Source organism: Sebastes fasciatus, chromosome 14 (genome assembly GCF_043250625.1).
Source record: "Sebastes fasciatus isolate fSebFas1 chromosome 14, fSebFas1.pri, whole genome shotgun sequence".
NCBI classification, from domain to species: domain Eukaryota; kingdom Metazoa; phylum Chordata; class Actinopteri; order Perciformes; family Sebastidae; genus Sebastes; species Sebastes fasciatus.
Window position 1 is genome coordinate 8,174,716 of NC_133808.1, and position 20,768 is coordinate 8,195,483.

A 20,768-nucleotide genomic window follows, 5' to 3' on the forward strand; every position below is an offset into this window, starting at 1 on the left:
AAAAGGCGAGATCCTTGACACTGTCAGAGGTTTGAGGCACAAAGGCGGAATAGCCCTCAACACTGGAGCAGCTCTCCAGTACCTGAGGGATAATGTCTTCACGGCCTCTGCCGGAAGCAGGCGCCTGGAAGAAGTTCCACAAGTCCTGATATTGCTAAGTGGTGGAAGGTCTTCTGACAGTGTTGATGCACCAGCCTCTGCTCTCAAACAGCTGGGTGTCTTGACCTTTGCAATTGGAACCAGGAACTCTGATAGCAGAGAACTGCAGAAAATATCCCATGACGCCAATTCTGCTCTGTCTGTGTCTGAATTCACTGACCTTCCCCGTATCCAACAGCAACTTCAGTCCTCCGTGGAGGCTGTGGTTATTGACGTCACCCCAGAATCACCAACTGTGCTTGGTATGTTAACAAGCATGGCTTCTTGCTGGCCTGAAAGGCTATCTGACTTGTTTCACCTACACTGAGGGAAATACATTAAGTGTAATACCTGTTTAGCTTCATGTGTGCATTTAAATAGAGGTGATGGTGGTGTGCTTGCCCACTATTTAAAATTGAAGTAGGCTGTGCTACGTGCTTTCAAAAAATAGCCCACCACTTTGTGATTAGTTCACCAGCGTACTTTCTTCAAAGGTTTTTATTATTTGTCTTCCCCTCTTTTCTCAGTTGACACTGCCAAAAAGGATATTGTATTCCTTCTGGATGGTTCTGATAGCACACGGAACGGCTTCCCTGCCATGCGTGATTTTGTGGAGAAAGTGGTGGAGAAACTCAATGTGGGAGAAAACAAAGACCGTGTCTCTGTAGTCCAGTACAGCAGAGATGCAGAGGTCCATTTCAATCTGAAAACATACACCACAAGCGAGGATATTTTGGATTCAGTCAGAGGACTGAGACACAGGGGAGGCAGACCCCTCAACACCGGGGCAGCCCTCCGATACGTCAGGGACAACATCTTTACAAACTCCTCTGGGAGTAGGCGCCTGCAAGGTGTTCCACAGATGTTGATCCTGCTAAATGGTGGAAGATCTTTTGACAAAGTAGATACTCCAGCCTCTGCTCTCAAACAGCAGGGCATCTTTGTGATTGGCATTGGAACCAGGAACTCTGACAGTGGAGAGCTGCAGAAAATATCATATGACCCTAAATATGCTCTATCAGTGTCTGAGTTCACTGACCTCCCCAGTGTCCAAGAACAGCTCTCCTCTATAATGAGCACAGCGCTAATGAGGGCCACACCCATAACACCAACAATATCTGGTAAGAAAGTGACAGATTCTTACATTCCAAGATCAGGGTAGTACGCAAATTGTCCTGTATTAAAGTTTATTTCACTAAGCTCAGTTCAGCCTGTGCCACTTTGACAAACCTGCTGTTCCAGCATTAATAGAGTAAACTTTGTACACATTGAGGTTAGCCTTCATCATCTGACTTTTGCACAGGAAAGTTTGACACATGAACCTAAATATGTCTCAAATTCTATGTTCCCTAGTGGAGAGACAGCCAACAGGAAGGGATGTTGTGTTCTTGTTGGATGGATCTGATGGTACTAGAAGTGGATTCCCAGCTATGCGAGACTTTGTCCAAAGAGTAGTAGAGAAACTCAGTGTGGATGACAACAAAGATCGTGTCTCAGTGGTTCAGTACAGCAGAGATCCAGCTGTCCAGTTCTATCTGAACACGTACACGACAAAAGGCGAGATCCTTGACACTGTCAGAGGTTTGAGGCACAAAGGCGGAATAGCCCTCAACACTGGAGCAGCTCTCCAGTACCTGAGGGATAATGTCTTCACGGCCTCTGCCGGAAACAGGCGCCTGGAAGAAGTTCCACAAGTCCTGATATTGCTAAGTGGTGGAAGGTCTTCTGACAGTGTTGATGCACCAGCCTCTGCTCTCAAACAGCTGGGTGTCTTGACCTTTGCAATTGGAACCAGGAACTCTGATAGCAGAGAACTGCAGAAAATATCCCATGACGCCAATTCTGCTCTGTCTGTGTCTGAATTCACTGACCTTCCCCGTATCCTACAGCAACTTCAGTCCTCCGTGGAGGCTGTGGTTATTGACGTCACCCCAGAATCACCAACTGTGCTTGGTATGTTAACAAGCATGGCTTCTTGCTGGCCTGAAAGGCTATCTGACTTGTTTCACCTACACTGAGGGAAATAAATTAAGTGTAATACCTGTTTAGCTTCATGTGTGCATTTAAATAGAGGTGATGGTGGTGTGCTTGCCCACTATTTAAAATTGAAGTAGGCTGTGCTACGTGCTTTCAAAAAATAGCCCACCACTTTGTGATTAGTTCACCAGCGTACTTTCTTCAAAGCTTTTTATTATTTGTCTTCCCCTCTTTTCTCAGTTGACACTGCCAAAAAGGATATTGTATTCCTTCTGGATGGTTCTGATAGCACACGGAACGGCTTCCCTGCCATGCGTGATTTTGTGGAGAAAGTGGTGGAGAAACTCAATGTGGGAGAAAACAAAGACCGTGTCTCTGTAGTCCAGTACAGCAGAGATGCAGAGGTCCATTTCGATCTGAAAACATACACCACAAGACAGGATATTTTGGATTCAGTCAGAGGGCTGAGACACAGGGGAGGCAGACCCCTCAACACCGGGGCAGCCCTCCAATACGTCAGGGACAACATCTTTACAAACTCCTCTGGGAGTAGGCGCCTGCAAGGTGTTCCACAGATGTTGATCCTGCTAAATGGTGGAAGATCTTTTGACAAAGTAGATACTCCAGCCTCTGCTCTCAAACAGCAGGGCATCTTTGTGATTGGCATTGGAACCAGGAACTCTGACAGTGGAGAGCTGCAGAAAATATCATATGACCCTAAATATGCTCTATCAGTGTCTGAGTTCACTGACCTCCCCAGTGTCCAAGAACAGCTCTCCTCTATAATGAGCACAGCGCTAATGAGGGCCACACCCATAACACCAACAATATCTGGTAAGAAAGTGACAGATTCTTACATTCCAAGATCAGGGTAGTACGCAAATTGTCCTGTATTAAAGTTTATTTCACTAAGCTCAGTTCAGCCTGTGCCACTTTGACAAACCTGTTGTTCCAGCATTAATAGAGTAAACTTTGTACACATTGAGGTTAGCTTTCATCATCTGACTTTTGCACAGGAAAGTTTGACACATGAACCTAAATATGTCTCAAATTCTATGTTCCCTAGTGGAGAGACAGCCAACAGGAAGGGATGTTGTGTTCTTGTTGGATGGATCTGATGGTACTAGAAGTGGATTCCCAGCTATGCGAGACTTTGTCCAAAGAGTAGTAGAGAAACTCAGTGTGGATGACAACAAAGATCGTGTCTCAGTGGTTCAGTACAGCAGAGATCCAGCTGTCCAGTTCTATCTGAACACGTACACGACAAAAGGCGAGATCCTTGACACTGTCAGAGGTTTGAGGCACAAAGGCGGAATAGCCCTCAACACTGGAGCAGCTCTCCAGTACCTGAGGGATAATGTCTTCACGGCCTCTGCCGGAAGCAGGCGCCTGGAAGAAGTTCCACAAGTCCTGATATTGCTAAGTGGTGGAAGGTCTTCTGACAGTGTTGATGCACCAGCCTCTGCTCTCAAACAGCTGGGTGTCTTGACCTTTGCAATTGGAACCAGGAACTCTGATAGCAGAGAACTGCAGAAAATATCCCATGACGCCAATTCTGCTCTGTCTGTGTCTGAATTCACTGACCTTCCCCGTATCCTACAGCAACTTCAGTCCTCCGTGGAGGCTGTGGTTATTGACGTCACCCCAGAATCACCAACTGTGCTTGGTATGTTAACAAGCATGGCTTCTTGCTGGCCTGAAAGGCTATCTGACTTGTTTCACCTACACTGAGGGAAATAAATTAAGTGTAATACCTGTTTAGCTTCATGTGTGCATTTAAATAGAGGTGATGGTGGTGTGCTTGCCCACTATTTAAAATTGAAGTAGGCTGTGCTACGTGCTTTCAAAAAATAGCCCACCACTTTGTGATTAGTTCACCAGTGTACTTTCCTCAAAGGTTTTTATTATTTGTCTTCCCCTCTTTTCTCAGTTGACACTGCCAAAAAGGATATTGTATTCCTTCTGGATGGTTCTGATAGCACACGGAACGGCTTCCCTGCCATGCGTGATTTTGTGGAGAAAGTGGTGGAGAAACTCAATGTGGGAGAAAACAAAGACCGTGTCTCTGTAGTCCAGTACAGCAGAGATGCAGAGGTCCATTTCGATCTGAAAACATACACCACAAGCGAGGATATTTTGGATTCAGTCAGAGGACTGAGACACAGGGGAGGCAGACCCCTCAACACCGGGGCAGCCCTCCGATACGTCAGGGACAACATCTTTACAAACTCCTCTGGGAGTAGGCGCCTGCAAGGTGTTCCACAGATGTTGATCCTGCTAAATGGTGGAAGATCTTTTGACAAAGTAGATACTCCAGCCTCTGCTCTCAAACAGCAGGGCATCTTTGTGATTGGCATTGGAACCAGGAACTCTGACAGTGGAGAGCTGCAGAAAATATCATATGACCCTAAATATGCTCTATCAGTGTCTGAGTTCACTGACCTCCCCAGTGTCCAAGAACAGCTCTCCTCTATAATGAGCACAGCGCTAATGAGGGCCACACCCATAACACCAACAATATCTGGTAAGAAAGTGACAGATTCTTACATTCCAAGATCAGGGTAGTACGCAAATTGACCTGTATTAAAGTTTATTTCACTAAGCTCAGTTCAGCCTGTGCCACTTTGACAAACCTGTTGTTCCAGCATTAATAGAGTAAACTTTGTACACATTGAGGTTAGCTTTCATCATCTGACTTTTACACAGGAAAGTTTGACACATGAACCTAAATATGTCTCAAATTCTATGTTCCCTAGTGGAGAGACAGCCAACAGGAAGGGATGTTGTGTTCTTGTTGGATGGATCTGATGGTACTAGAAGTGGATTCCCAGCTATGCGAGACTTTGTCCAAAGAGTAGTAGAGAAACTCAGTGTGGATGACAACAAAGATCGTGTCTCAGTGGTTCAGTACAGCAGAGATCCAGCTGTCCAGTTCTATCTGAACACGTACAAAACAAAAGGCGAGATCCTTGACACTGTCAGAGGTTTGAGGCACAAAGGCGGAAGACACCTCAACACTGGAGCAGCTCTCCAGTACCTGAGGGATAATGTCTTCACGGCCTCTGCCGGAAGCAGGCGCCTGGAAGAAGTTCCACAAGTCCTGATATTGCTAAGTGGTGGAAGGTCTTCTGACAGTGTTGATGCACCAGCCTCTGCTCTCAAACAGCTGGGTGTCTTGACCTTTGCAATTGGAACCAGGAACTCTGATAGCAGAGAACTGCAGAAAATATCCCATGACGCCAATTCTGCTCTGTCTGTGTCTGAATTCACTGACCTTCCCCGTATCCTACAGCAACTTCAGTCCTCCGTGGAGGCTGTGGTTATTGACGTCACCCCAGAATCACCAACTGTGCTTGGTATGTTAACAAGCATGGCTTCTTGCTGGCCTGAAAGGCTATCTGACTTGTTTCACCTACATTGAGGGAAATAAATTAAGTGTAATACCTGTTTAGCTTCATGTGTGCATTTAAATAGAGGTGGTGGTGGTGTGCTTGCCCACTATTTAAAATTGAAGTAGGCTGTGCTACGTGCTTTCAAAAAATAGCCCACCACTTTGTGATTAGTTCACCAGTGTACTTTCTTCAAAGGTTTTTATTATTTGTCTTCCCCTCTTTTCTCAGTTGACACTGCCAAAAAGGATATTGTATTCCTTCTGGATGGTTCTGATAGCACACGGAACGGCTTCCCTGCCATGTGTGATTTTGTGGAGAAAGTGGTGGAGAAACTCAATGTGGGAGAAAACAAAGACCGTGTCTCTGTAGTCCAGTACAGCAGAGATGCAGAGGTCCATTTCGATCTGAAAACATACACCACAAGACAGGATATTTTGGATTCAGTCAGAGGGCTGAGACACAGGGGAGGCAGACCCCTCAACACCGGGGCAGCCCTCCAATACGTCAGGGACAACATCTTTACAAACTCCTCTGGGAGTAGGCGCCTGCAAGGTGTTCCACAGATGTTGATCCTGCTAAATGGTGGAAGATCTTTTGACAAAGTAGATACTCCAGCCTCTGCTCTCAAACAGCAGGGCATCTTTGTGATTGGCATTGGAACCAGGAACTCTGACAGTGGAGAGCTGCAGAAAATATCATATGACCCTAAATATGCTCTATCAGTGTCTGAGTTCACTGACCTCCCTAGTGTCCAAGAACAGCTCTCCTCTATAATGAGCACAGCGCTAATGAGGGCCACACCCATAACACCAACAATATCTGGTAAGAAAGTGACAGATTCTTACATTCCAAGATCAGGGTAGTACGCAAATTGACCTGTATTAAAGTTTATTTCACTAAGCTCAGTTCAGCCTGTGCCACTTTGACAAACCTGTTGTTCCAGCATTAATAGAGTAAACTTTGTACACATTGAGGTTAGCTTTCATCATCTGACTTTTACACAGGAAAGTTTGACACATGAACCTAAATATGTCTCAAATTCTATGTTCCCTAGTGGAGAGACAGCCAACAGGAAGGGATGTTGTGTTCTTGTTGGATGGATCTGATGGTACTAGAAGTGGATTCCCAGCTATGCGAGACTTTGTCCAAAGAGTAGTAGAGAAACTCAGTGTGGATGACAACAAAGATCGTGTCTCAGTGGTTCAGTACAGCAGAGATCCAGCTGTCCAGTTCTATCTGAACACGTACACAACAAAAGGCGAGATCCTTGACACTGTCAGAGGTTTGAGGCACAAAGGCGGAAGACACCTCAACACTGGAGCAGCTCTCCAGTACCTGAGGGATAATGTCTTCACGGCCTCTGCCGGAAGCAGGCGCCTGGAAGAAGTTCCACAAGTCCTGATATTGCTAAGTGGTGGAAGGTCTTCTGACAGTGTTGATGCACCAGCCTCTGCTCTCAAACAGCTGGGTGTCTTGACCTTTGCAATTGGAACCAGGAACTCTGATAGCAGAGAACTGCAGAAAATATCCCATGACGCCAATTCTGCTCTGTCTGTGTCTGAATTCACTGACCTTCCCCGTATCCTACAGCAACTTCAGTCCTCCGTGGAGGCTGTGGTTATTGACGTCACCCCAGAATCACCAACTGTGCTTGGTATGTTAACAAGCATGGCTTCTTGCTGGCCTGAAAGGCTATCTGACTTGTTTCACCTACATTGAGGGAAATAAATTAAGTGTAATACCTGTTTAGCTTCATGTGTGCATTTAAATAGAGGTGGTGGTGGTGTGCTTGCCCACTATTTAAAATTGAAGTAGGCTGTGCTACGTGCTTTCAAAAAATAGCCCACCACTTTGTGATTAGTTCACCAGTGTACTTTCTTCAAAGGTTTTTATTATTTGTCTTCCCCTCTTTTCTCAGTTGACACTGCCAAAAAGGATATTGTATTCCTTCTGGATGGTTCTGATAGCACACGGAACGGCTTCCCTGCCATGTGTGATTTTGTGGAGAAAGTGGTGGAGAAACTCAATGTGGGAGAAAACAAAGACCGTGTCTCTGTAGTCCAGTACAGCAGAGATGCAGAGGTCCATTTCGATCTGAAAACATACACCACAAGACAGGATATTTTGGATTCAGTCAGAGGGCTGAGACACAGGGGAGGCAGACCCCTCAACACCGGGGCAGCCCTCCAATACGTCAGGGACAACATCTTTACAAACTCCTCTGGGAGTAGGCGCCTGCAAGGTGTTCCACAGATGTTGATCCTGCTAAATGGTGGAAGATCTTTTGACAAAGTAGATACTCCAGCCTCTGCTCTCAAACAGCAGGGCATCTTTGTGATTGGCATTGGAACCAGGAACTCTGACAGTGGAGAGCTGCAGAAAATATCATATGACCCTAAATATGCTCTATCAGTGTCTGAGTTCACTGACCTCCCTAGTGTCCAAGAACAGCTCTCCTCTATAATGAGCACAGCGCTAATGAGGGCCACACCCATAACACCAACAATATCTGGTAAGAAAGTGACAGATTCTTACATTCCAAGATCAGGGTAGTACGCAAATTGACCTGTATTAAAGTTTATTTCACTAAGCTCAGTTCAGCCTGTGCCACTTTGACAAACCTGTTGTTCCAGCATTAATAGAGTAAACTTTGTACACATTGAGGTTAGCTTTCATCATCTGACTTTTACACAGGAAAGTTTGACACATGAACCTAAATATGTCTCAAATTCTATGTTCCCTAGTGGAGAGACAGCCAACAGGAAGGGATGTTGTGTTCTTGTTGGATGGATCTGATGGTACTAGAAGTGGATTCCCAGCTATGCGAGACTTTGTCCAAAGAGTAGTAGAGAAACTCAGTGTGGATGACAACAAAGATCGTGTCTCAGTGGTTCAGTACAGCAGAGATCCAGCTGTCCAGTTCTATCTGAACACGTACACGACAAAAGGCGAGATCCTTGACACTGTCAGAGGTTTGAGGCACAAAGGCGGAATAGCCCTCAACACTGGAGCAGCTCTCCAGTACCTGAGGGATAATGTCTTCACGGCCTCTGCCGGAAGCAGGCGCCTGGAAGAAGTTCCACAAGTCCTGATATTGCTAAGTGGTGGAAGGTCTTCTGACAGTGTTGATGCACCAGCCTCTGCTCTCAAACAGCTGGGTGTCTTGACCTTTGCAATTGGAACCAGGAACTCTGATAGCAGAGAACTGCAGAAAATATCCCATGACGCCAATTCTGCTCTGTCTGTGTCTGAATTCACTGACCTTCCCCGTATCCTACAGCAACTTCAGTCCTCCGTGGAGGCTGTGGTTATTGACGTCACCCCAGAATCACCAACTGTGCTTGGTATGTTAACAAGCATGGCTTCTTGCTGGCCTGAAAGGCTATCTGACTTGTTTCACCTACACTGAGGGAAATAAATTAAGTGTAATACCTGTTTAGCTTCATGTGTGCATTTAAATAGAGGTGGTGGTGGTGTGCTTGCCCACTATTTAAAATTGAAGTAGGCTGTGCTACGTGCTTTCAAAAAATAGCCCACCACTTTGTGATTAGTTCACCAGCGTACTTTCTTCAAAGGTTTTTATTATTTGTCTTCCCCTCTTTTCTCAGTTGACACTGCCAAAAAGGATATTGTATTCCTTCTGGATGGTTCTGATAGCACACGGAACGGCTTCCCTGCCATGCGTGATTTTGTGGAGAAAGTGGTGGAGAAACTCAATGTGGGAGAAAACAAAGACCGTGTCTCTGTAGTCCAGTACAGCAGAGATGCAGAGGTCCATTTCGATCTGAAAACATACACCACAAGACAGGATATTTTGGATTCAGTCAGAGGGCTGAGACACAGGGGAGGCAGACCCCTCAACACCGGGGCAGCCCTCCAATACGTCAGGGACAACATCTTTACAAACTCCTCTGGGAGTAGGCGCCTGCAAGGTGTTCCACAGATGTTGATCCTGCTAAATGGTGGAAGATCTTTTGACAAAGTAGATACTCCAGCCTCTGCTCTCAAACAGCAGGGCATCTTTGTGATTGGCATTGGAACCAGGAACTCTGACAGTGGAGAGCTGCAGAAAATATCATATGACCCTAAATATGCTCTATCAGTGTCTGAGTTCACTGACCTCCCCAGTGTCCAAGAACAGCTCTCCTCTATAATGAGCACAGCGCTAATGAGGGCCACACCCATAACACCAACAATATCTGGTAAGAAAGTGACAGATTCTTACATTCCAAGATCAGGGTAGTACGCAAATTGACCTGTATTAAAGTTTATTTCACTAAGCTCAGTTCAGCCTGTGCCACTTTGACAAACCTGTTGTTCCAGCATTAATAGAGTAAACTTTGTACACATTGAGGTTAGCTTTCATCATCTGACTTTTACACAGGAAAGTTTGACACATGAACCTAAATATGTCTCAAATTCTATGTTCCCTAGTGGAGAGACAGCCAACAGGAAGGGATGTTGTGTTCTTGTTGGATGGATCTGATGGTACTAGAAGTGGATTCCCAGCTATGCGAGACTTTGTCCAAAGAGTAGTAGAGAAACTCAGTGTGGATGACAACAAAGATCGTGTCTCAGTGGTTCAGTACAGCAGAGATCCAGCTGTCCAGTTCTATCTGAACACGTACACGACAAAAGGCGAGATCCTTGACACTGTCAGAGGTTTGAGGCACAAAGGCGGAATAGCCCTCAACACTGGAGCAGCTCTCCAGTACCTGAGGGATAATGTCTTCACGGCCTCTGCCGGAAGCAGGCGCCTGGAAGAAGTTCCACAAGTCCTGATATTGCTAAGTGGTGGAAGGTCTTCTGACAGTGTTGATGCACCAGCCTCTGCTCTCAAACAGCTGGGTGTCTTGACCTTTGCAATTGGAACCAGGAACTCTGATAGCAGAGAACTGCAGAAAATATCCCATGACGCCAATTCTGCTCTGTCTGTGTCTGAATTCACTGACCTTCCCCGTATCCTACAGCAACTTCAGTCCTCCGTGGAGGCTGTGGTTATTGACGTCACCCCAGAATCACCAACTGTGCTTGGTATGTTAACATGCATGGCTTCTTGCTGGCCTGAAAGGCTATCTGACTTGTTTCACCTACACTGAGGGAAATAAATTAAGTGTAATACCTGTTTAGCTTCATGTGTGCATTTAAATAGAGGTGGTGGTGGTGTGCTTGCCCACTATTTAAAATTGAAGTAGGCTGTGCTACGTGCTTTCAAAAAATAGCCCACCACTTTGTGATTAGTTCACCAGCGTACTTTCTTCAAAGCTTTTTATTATTTGTCTTCCCCTCTTTTCTCAGTTGACACTGCCAAAAAGGATATTGTATTCCTTCTGGATGGTTCTGATAGCACACGGAACGGCTTCCCTGCCATGCGTGATTTTGTGGAGAAAGTGGTGGAGAAACTCAATGTGGGAGAAAACAAAGACCGTGTCTCTGTAGTCCAGTACAGCAGAGATGCAGAGGTCCATTTCGATCTGAAAACATACACCACAAGACAGGATATTTTGGATTCAGTCAGAGGGCTGAGACACAGGGGAGGCAGACCCCTCAACACCGGGGCAGCCCTCCAATACGTCAGGGACAACATCTTTACAAACTCCTCTGGGAGTAGGCGCCTGCAAGGTGTTCCACAGATGTTGATCCTGCTAAATGGTGGAAGATCTTTTGACAAAGTAGATACTCCAGCCTCTGCTCTCAAACAGCAGGGCATCTTTGTGATTGGCATTGGAACCAGGAACTCTGACAGTGGAGAGCTGCAGAAAATATCATATGACCCTAAATATGCTCTATCAGTGTCTGAGTTCACTGACCTCCCCAGTGTCCAAGAACAGCTCTCCTCTATAATGAGCACAGCGCTAATGAGGGCCACACCCATAACACCAACAATATCTGGTAAGAAAGTGACAGATTCTTACATTCCAAGATCAGGGTAGTACGCAAATTGTCCTGTATTAAAGTTTATTTCACTAAGCTCAGTTCAGCCTGTGCCACTTTGACAAACCTGTTGTTCCAGCATTAATAGAGTAAACTTTGTACACATTGAGGTTAGCTTTCATCATCTGACTTTTGCACAGGAAAGTTTGACACATGAACCTAAATATGTCTCAAATTCTATGTTCCCTAGTGGAGAGACAGCCAACAGGAAGGGATGTTGTGTTCTTGTTGGATGGATCTGATGGTACTAGAAGTGGATTCCCAGCTATGCAAGACTTTGTCCAAAGAGTAGTAGAGAAACTCAGTGTGGATGACAACAAAGATCGTGTCTCAGTGGTTCAGTACAGCAGAGATCCAGCTGTCCAGTTCTATCTGAACACGTACACGACAAAAGGCGAGATCCTTGACACTGTCAGAGGTTTGAGGCACAAAGGCGGAATAGCCCTCAACACTGGAGCAGCTCTCCAGTACCTGAGGGATAATGTCTTCACGGCCTCTGCCGGAAGCAGGCGCCTGGAAGAAGTTCCACAAGTCCTGATATTGCTAAGTGGTGGAAGGTCTTCTGACAGTGTTGATGCACCAGCCTCTGCTCTCAAACAGCTGGGTGTCTTGACCTTTGCAATTGGAACCAGGAACTCTGATAGCAGAGAACTGCAGAAAATATCCCATGACGCCAATTCTGCTCTGTCTGTGTCTGAATTCACTGACCTTCCCCGTATCCTACAGCAACTTCAGTCCTCCGTGGAGGCTGTGGTTATTGACGTCACCCCAGAATCACCAACTGTGCTTGGTATGTTAACAAGCATGGCTTCTTGCTGGCCTGAAAGGCTATCTGACTTGTTTCACCTACACTGAGGGAAATAAATTAAGTGTAATACCTGTTTAGCTTCATGTGTGCATTTAAATAGAGGTGATGGTGGTGTGCTTGCCCACTATTTAAAATTGAAGTAGGCTGTGCTACGTGCTTTCAAAAAATAGCCCACCACTTTGTGATTAGTTCACCAGCGTACTTTCTTCAAAGCTTTTTATTATTTGTCTTCCCCTCTTTTCTCAGTTGACACTGCCAAAAAGGATATTGTATTCCTTCTGGATGGTTCTGATAGCACACGGAACGGCTTCCCTGCCATGCGTGATTTTGTGGAGAAAGTGGTGGAGAAACTCAATGTGGGAGAAAACAAAGACCGTGTCTCTGTAGTCCAGTACAGCAGAGATGCAGAGGTCCATTTCGATCTGAAAACATACACCACAAGACAGGATATTTTGGATTCAGTCAGAGGGCTGAGACACAGGGGAGGCAGACCCCTCAACACCGGGGCAGCCCTCCAATACGTCAGGGACAACATCTTTACAAACTCCTCTGGGAGTAGGCGCCTGCAAGGTGTTCCACAGATGTTGATCCTGCTAAATGGTGGAAGATCTTTTGACAAAGTAGATACTCCAGCCTCTGCTCTCAAACAGCAGGGCATCTTTGTGATTGGCATTGGAACCAGGAACTCTGACAGTGGAGAGCTGCGGAAAATATCATATGACCCTAAATATGCTCTGTCAGTGTCTGAGTTCACTGACCTCCCCAGTGTCCAAGAACAGCTCTCCTCTATAATGAGCACAGCGCTAATGAGGGCCACACCCATAACACCAACAATATCTGGTAAGAAAGTGACAGATTCTTACATTCCAAGATCAGGGTAGTACGCAAATTGTCCTGTATTAAAGTTTATTTCACTAAGCTCAGTTCAGCCTGTGCCACTTTGACAAACCTGCTGTTCCAGCATTAATAGAGTAAACTTTGTACACATTGAGGTTAGCTTTCATCATCTGACTTTTGCACAGGAAAGTTTGACACATGAACCTAAATATGTCTCAAATTCTATGTTCCCTAGTGGAGAGACAGCCAACAGGAAGGGATGTTGTGTTCTTGTTGGATGGATCTGATGGTACTAGAAGTGGATTCCCAGCTATGCGAGACTTTGTCCAAAGAGTAGTAGAGAAACTCAGTGTGGATGACAACAAAGATCGTGTCTCAGTGGTTCAGTACAGCAGAGATCCAGCTGTCCAGTTCTATCTGAACACGTACACGACAAAAGGCGAGATCCTTGACACTGTCAGAGGTTTGAGGCACAAAGGCGGAAGACACCTCAACACTGGAGCAGCTCTCCAGTACCTGAGGGATAATGTCTTCACGGCCTCTGCCGGAAGCAGGCGCCTGGAAGAAGTTCCACAAGTCCTGATATTGCTAAGTGGTGGAAGGTCTTCTGACAGTGTTGATGCACCAGCCTCTGCTCTCAAACAGCTGGGTGTCTTGACCTTTGCAATTGGAACCAGGAACTCTGATAGCAGAGAACTGCAGAAAATATCCCATGACGCCAATTCTGCTCTGTCTGTGTCTGAATTCACTGACCTTCCCCGTATCCTACAGCAACTTCAGTCCTCCGTGGAGGCTGTGGTTATTGACGTCACCCCAGAATCACCAACTGTGCTTGGTATGTTAACAAGCATGGCTTCTTGCTGGCCTGAAAGGCTATCTGACTTATTTCACCTACACTGAGGGAAATAAATTAAGTGTAATACCTGTTTAGCTTCATGTGTGCATTTAAATAGAGGTGATGGTGGTGTGCTTGCCCACTATTTAAAATTGAAGTAGGCTGTGCTACGTGCTTTCAAAAAATAGCCCACCACTTTGTGATTAGTTCACCAGCGTACTTTCTTCAAAGCTTTTTATTATTTGTCTTCCCCTCTTTTCTCAGTTGACACTGCCAAAAAGGATATTGTATTCCTTCTGGATGGTTCTGATAGCACACGGAACGGCTTCCCTGCCATGCGTGATTTTGTGGAGAAAGTGGTGGAGAAACTCAATGTGGGAGAAAACAAAGACCGTGTCTCTGTAGTCCAGTACAGCAGAGATGCAGAGGTCCATTTCGATCTGAAAACATACACCACAAGACAGGATATTTTGGATTCAGTCAGAGGGCTGAGACACAGGGGAGGCAGACCCCTCAACACCGGGGCAGCCCTCCAATACGTCAGGGACAACATCTTTACAAACTCCTCTGGGAGTAGGCGCCTGCAAGGTGTTCCACAGATGTTGATCCTGCTAAATGGTGGAAGATCTTTTGACAAAGTAGATACTCCAGCCTCTGCTCTCAAACAGCAGGGCATCTTTGTGATTGGCATTGGAACCAGGAACTCTGACAGTGGAGAGCTGCAGAAAATATCATATGACCCTAAATATGCTCTGTCAGTGTCTGAGTTCACTGACCTCCCCAGTGTCCAAGAACAGCTCTCCTCTATAATGAGCACAGCGCTAATGAGGGCCACACCCATAACACCAACAATATCTGGTAAGAAAGTGACAGATTCTTACATTCCAAGATCAGGGTAGTACGCAAATTGTCCTGTATTAAAGTTTATTTCACTAAGCTCAGTTCAGCCTGTGCCACTTTGACAAACCTGTTGTTCCAGCATTAATAGAGTAAACTTTGTACACATTGAGGTTAGCTTTCATCATCTGACTTTTGCACAGGAAAGTTTGACACATGAACCTAAATATGTCTCAAATTCTATGTTCCCTAGTGGAGAGACAGCCAACAGGAAGGGATGTTGTGTTCTTGTTGGATGGATCTGATGGTACTAGAAGTGGATTCCCAGCTATGCGAGACTTTGTCCAAAGAGTAGTAGAGAAACTCAGTGTGGATGACAACAAAGATCGTGTCTCAGTGGTTCAGTACAGCAGAGATCCAGCTGTCCAGTTCTATCTGAACACGTACACGACAAAAGGCGAGATCCTTGACACTGTCAGAGGTTTGAGGCACAAAGGCGGAAGACACCTCAACACTGGAGCAGCTCTCCAGTACCTGAGGGATAATGTCTTCACGGCCTCTGCCGGAAGCAGGCGCCTGGAAGAAGTTCCACAAGTCCTGATATTGCTAAGTGGTGGAAGGTCTTCTGACAGTGTTGATGCACCAGCCTCTGCTCTCAAACAGCTGGGTGTCTTGACCTTTGCAATTGGAACCAGGAACTCTGATAGCAGAGAACTGCAGAAAATATCCCATGACGCCAATTCTGCTCTGTCTGTGTCTGAATTCACTGACCTTCCCCGTATCCTACAGCAACTTCAGTCCTCCGTGGAGGCTGTGGTTATTGACGTCACCCCAGAATCACCAACTGTGCTTGGTATGTTAACAAGCATGGCTTCTTGCTGGCCTGAAAGGCTATCTGACTTATTTCACCTACACTGAGGGAAATAAATTAAGTGTAATACCTGTTTAGCTTCATGTGTGCATTTAAATAGAGGTGATGGTGGTGTGCTTGCCCACTATTTAAAATTGAAGTAGGCTGTGCTACGTGCTTTCAAAAAATAGCCCACCACTTTGTGATTAGTTCACCAGCGTACTTTCTTCAAAGCTTTTTATTATTTGTCTTCCCCTCTTTTCTCAGTTGACACTGCCAAAAAGGATATTGTATTCCTTCTGGATGGTTCTGATAGCACACGGAACGGCTTCCCTGCCATGCGTGATTTTGTGGAGAAAGTGGTGGAGAAACTCAATGTGGGAGAAAACAAAGACCGTGTCTCTGTAGTCCAGTACAGCAGAGATGCAGAGGTCCATTTCGATCTGAAAACATACACCACAAGACAGGATATTTTGGATTCAGTCAGAGGGCTGAGACACAGGGGAGGCAGACCCCTCAACACCGGGGCAGCCCTCCAATACGTCAGGGACAACATCTTTACAAACTCCTCTGGGAGTAGGCGCCTGCAAGGTGTTCCACAGATGTTGATCCTGCTAAATGGTGGAAGATCTTTTGACAAAGTAGATACTCCAGCCTCTGCTCTCAAACAGCAGGGCATCTTTGTGATTGGCATTGGAACCAGGAACTCTGACAGTGGAGAGCTGCAGAAAATATCATATGACCCTAAATATGCTCTGTCAGTGTCTGAGTTCACTGACCTCCCCAGTGTCCAAGAACAGCTCTCCTCTATAATGAGCACAGCGCTAATGAGGGCCACACCCATAACACCAACAATATCTGGTAAGAAAGTGACAGATTCTTACATTCCAAGATCAGGGTAGTACGCAAATTGTCCTGTATTAAAGTTTATTTCACTAAGCTCAGTTCAGCCTGTGCCACTTTGACAAACCTGTTGTTCCAGCATTAATAGAGTAAACTTTGTACACATTGAGGTTAGCTTTCATCATCTGACTTTTGCACAGGAAAGTTTGACACATGAACCTAAATATGTCTCAAATTCTATGTTCCCTAGTGGAGAGACAGCCAACAGGAAGGGATGTTGTGTTCTTGTTGGATGGATCTGATGGTACTAGAAGTGGATTCCCAGCTATGCGAGACTTTGTCCAAAGAGTAGTAGAGAAACTCAGTGTGGATGACAACAAAGATCGTGTCTCAGTGGTTCAGTACAGCAGAGATCCAGCTGTCCAGTTCTATCTGAACACGTACACGACAAAAGGCGAGATCCTTGACACTGTCAGAGGTTTGAGGCACAAAGGCGGAAGACACCTCAACACTGGAGCAGCTCTCCAGTACCTGAGGGATAATGTCTTCACGGCCTCTGCCGGAAGCAGGCGCCTGGAAGAAGTTCCACAAGTCCTGATATTGCTAAGTGGTGGAAGGTCTTCTGACAGTGTTGATGCACCAGCCTCTGCTCTCAAACAGCTGGGTGTCTTGACCTTTGCAATTGGAACCAGGAACTCTGATAGCAGAGAACTGCAGAAAATATCCCATGACGCCAATTCTGCTCTGTCTGTGTCTGAATTCACTGACCTTCCCCGTATCCTACAGCAACTTCAGTCCTCCGTGAAGGCTGTGGTTATTGACGTCACCCCAGAATCACCAACTGTGCTTGGTATGTTAACAAGCATGGCTTCTTGCTGGCCTGAAAGGCTATCTGACTTGTTTCACCTACACTGAGGGAAATAAATTAAGTGTAATACCTGTTTAGCTTCATGTGTGCATTTAAATAGAGGTGATGGTGGTGTGCTTGCCCACTATTTAAAATTGAAGTAGGCTGTGCTACGTGCTTTCAAAAAATAGCCCACCACTTTGTGATTAGTTCACCAGCGTACTTTCTTCAAAGGTTTTTATTATTTGTCTTCCCCTCTTTTCTCAGTTGACACTGCCAAAAAGGATATTGTATTCCTTCTGGATGGTTCTGATAGCACACGGAACGGCTTCCCTGCCATGCGTGATTTTGTGGAGAAAGTGGTGGAGAAACTCAATGTGGGAGAAAACAAAGACCGTGTCTCTGTAGTCCAGTACAGCAGAGATGCAGAGGTCCATTTCGATCTGAAAACATACACCACAAGACAGGATATTTTGGATTCAGTCAGAGGGCTGAGACACAGGGGAGGCAGACCCCTCAACACCGGGGTAGCCCTCCAATACGTCAGGGACAACATCTTTACAAACTCCTCTGGGAGTAGGCGCCTGCAAGGTGTTCCACAGATGTTGATCCTGCTAAATGGTGGAAGATCTTTTGACAAAGTAGATACTCCAGCCTCTGCTCTCAAACAGCAGGGCATCTTTGTGATTGGCATTGGAACAAGGAACGCTGACAGTGGAGAGCTGCAGAAAATATCATATGACCCCAAATACGCTCTATCAGTGTCTGAGTTCACTGACCTCCCCAGTGTCCAAGAACAGCTCTCCTCTATAATGAGCACAGCGCTAACGAGGGTCACACCCATAACACCAACAATATCTGGTAAGAAAGTGAATGATTTTACATTCCAAGATCAGGGTAGTACGCAAATTGACCTGTATTAATTTGTATTTTACTAAGCTCAGGTCAGCCTGTGCCACTTTGAGAAAACAGTTGTGCAAGCATTAATAGAGTACACATTGTAAATATTTAGGTTAGCTTTCATCATCTGACTTTTGCATTGGAAAGATTGACACGTGAACCTAAATGTGTCTCAAATTCTATGTTCCCTAGTGGAGAGAAAGCCAACAGGAAGGGATGTTGTGTTCTTGTTGGACGGATCTGATGGTACTAGAAGTGGATTCCCAGCTATGCAAGATTTTGTCCAAAGAGTAGTAGAGCAACTCAGTGTGGATGACAACAAAGATCGTGTCTCAGTGGTTCAGTACAGCAGAGATCCAGCTGTTCAATTTTATCTGAACACGTACCGGACAAAAGGCGAGATCCTTAACATTGTCAGAGGTTTGAGGCACAAAGGCGGAATACCCCTCAACACTGGAGCAGCTCTCCAGTACTTGAAGGATAATGTCTTCACGGCTTCTGCCGGAAGCAGGCGCTTGGAAAGAGTTCCACAAGTCCTGATATTACTAATTGGTGGAAGGTCTTCTGACAGTGTTGATGCACCAGCCTCTGCTCTCAAACAGCTGGGTGTCTTGACCGTTGCAATTAGAACCAGGAGCTCTGATAGCAGAGAACTGCAGAAAATAGCCCATGATGCCAATTCAACTCTGTCTGTGTCTGAATTCACTGACCTTCCCCGTATCCTACAGCAACTTCAGTCCTCTGTGGACGCTGTGGTTATTGACGTCACCCCAGAATCACAAACTGTGCTTGGTATGTTAACAAGCATGGCTTCTTGCTGGCCTAAAAGGCTGTCTGACTTGTTTCACCTGCACTGAGGGAAATACATCAAGTGTAAAACCTGTTTAGCTTCATGTGTGCATTCAAATAGAGGTGGTGGTGGTGTGCGTGCCTGCTATTTAAAATTGAGTTAGGCAGTGCTAGGTGCTTTCAAAAACATAGTCTACCACTTTGTGATTAGTTTACCAGCGTACTTTCTTCAAAGGTTTTTATTTTTTGTCTTCCCCTCTTTTCTCAGTTGACACTGCCAAAAAGGATATTGTATTCCTTCTGGATGGTTCTGATAGCACATTGAATGGCTTCCCCGCTATGTGTGATTTTGTTGAGAAAGTGTTGGAGAAACTCAATGTGGGAGAAAACAAAGACCGTGTCTCTGTAGTCCAGTACAGCACAGATGCAGAGGTCCATTTCTATCTGAAAACATACACCACAAGAGAGGATATTTTGGATTCAGTCAGAGGGTTGAAACACAGAGGAGGCAAACCCCTCAACACCGGGGCCGCCCTCCAATACGTCAGGGACAACATCTTTACAAACTCCTCCGGGAGTAGGCGCATGCAAGGTGTTCCACAGATATTGATTCTGCTCAATGGTGGAAGATCTTTTGACAATGTAGATACTCAAGCCTCTGCTCTCAAACAGCAGAACATCTGTGTAATAGGAATTGGAACAACGAACTCTGACAGTGGAGAGCTGCAGAAAATATCATATGACCCTAAATACGCTCTGTCAGTGTCTGAGTTCACTGACCTCCCCAGTGTCCAAGAACAGCTCTCCTCTATAATGAGCACAGTGCTAATGAGGGCCACGCCCATAACACCAACAGTATCTGGTAAGAAAGTGACAGATTCTTACATTCCAAGATCAGGGTAGTACGCAAATTGACCTGTATTGAAGTGCATTTCACTTAGCTTAGGTCAGCCTTTGCCACAATGATAAAACAGTTGTGCCAGCATTAATAGAGTAAATGTTGTAAACATTGAGGTTAACTTTCATCATCTGACTTTTGAAGAGTAAAGTTTGACACATGAATCTAAATATGTCTCAAATTCGATGTTCCCTAGTGGAGAGAGAGCCAACAGGAAGGGATGTTGTGTTTTTGTTGGATGGATCTAATGGTACTAGAGCTGGATTCCCAGCTATGCGAGACTTTGTCCAAAGAGTAGTAGAAAAACTTCCCTGCCATGCGTGATTTTGTTGGGAAAGTGGTGGAGAAACTCAATGTGGGAGAAAACAAAGACCGTGTCTCTGTAGTCCAGTACAGCACAGATGCAGAGGTCAATTTGTATCTGAAAACATACACCACAAAAGAGGATATTTTGGAGATCAGTGTAGGATGTAAATTGACCTGTATTGAAGTATATTTCAGTAAGCTCAGGTCAACCTGTGCCACGATGATAAAGCAGTTTTGCCAACATTAATAGAGTAATTGTTTTAAACATAGATGTTAGCTTTCGTCATCTGACTTTTTTACAGGGAAGTTTTACACATGAACCTAAATTTGTCTAAAATTCTATGTTCCCTAGTGGAGAGAAAGCCAACAGGAAATGATGTTGTCTTCTTGTTGAATGGATCTGATGGTACACAAACTGGATTTCCAGCTATTGAAAATATTGTTCAAAGAGTAGGAGAGAAACCCTAGCTGTCCAGTTCTAATATGAAATAAATGTTCAGATGAATTTGAAAATAAATAAATATAATAGAAATAGAAAAATAAATGAATAATATATATTCTTTTGACATTTGTTTTT

At 45.2% G+C, this 20,768-nt stretch overlaps 1 protein-coding gene across 5 annotated transcripts in view; it reads left to right on the forward strand.

Moving 5' to 3' along the window:
* The window catches only part of col6a3 (collagen, type VI, alpha 3), a 114,212-nt gene that overhangs the window by 67,787 nt on the left and 25,657 nt on the right, over positions 1 to 20,768 (forward strand). Inside the window, exons 1-2 of one of the 5 annotated variants that reach the window (XM_074658481.1) lie at positions 18,453 to 18,990; positions 19,256 to 19,849. The exons of the other annotated variants lie outside the window; for them this stretch is intronic. Of the exons in view, the coding sequence (XP_074514582.1) occupies positions 18,468 to 18,990; positions 19,256 to 19,849 (1,117 nt within the window). The 5' untranslated portion in view covers positions 18,453 to 18,467. Of the gene's footprint in view, positions 1 to 18,452; positions 18,991 to 19,255; positions 19,850 to 20,768 lie in introns of those variants that run through there. 5 annotated transcript variants of the gene reach the window in all.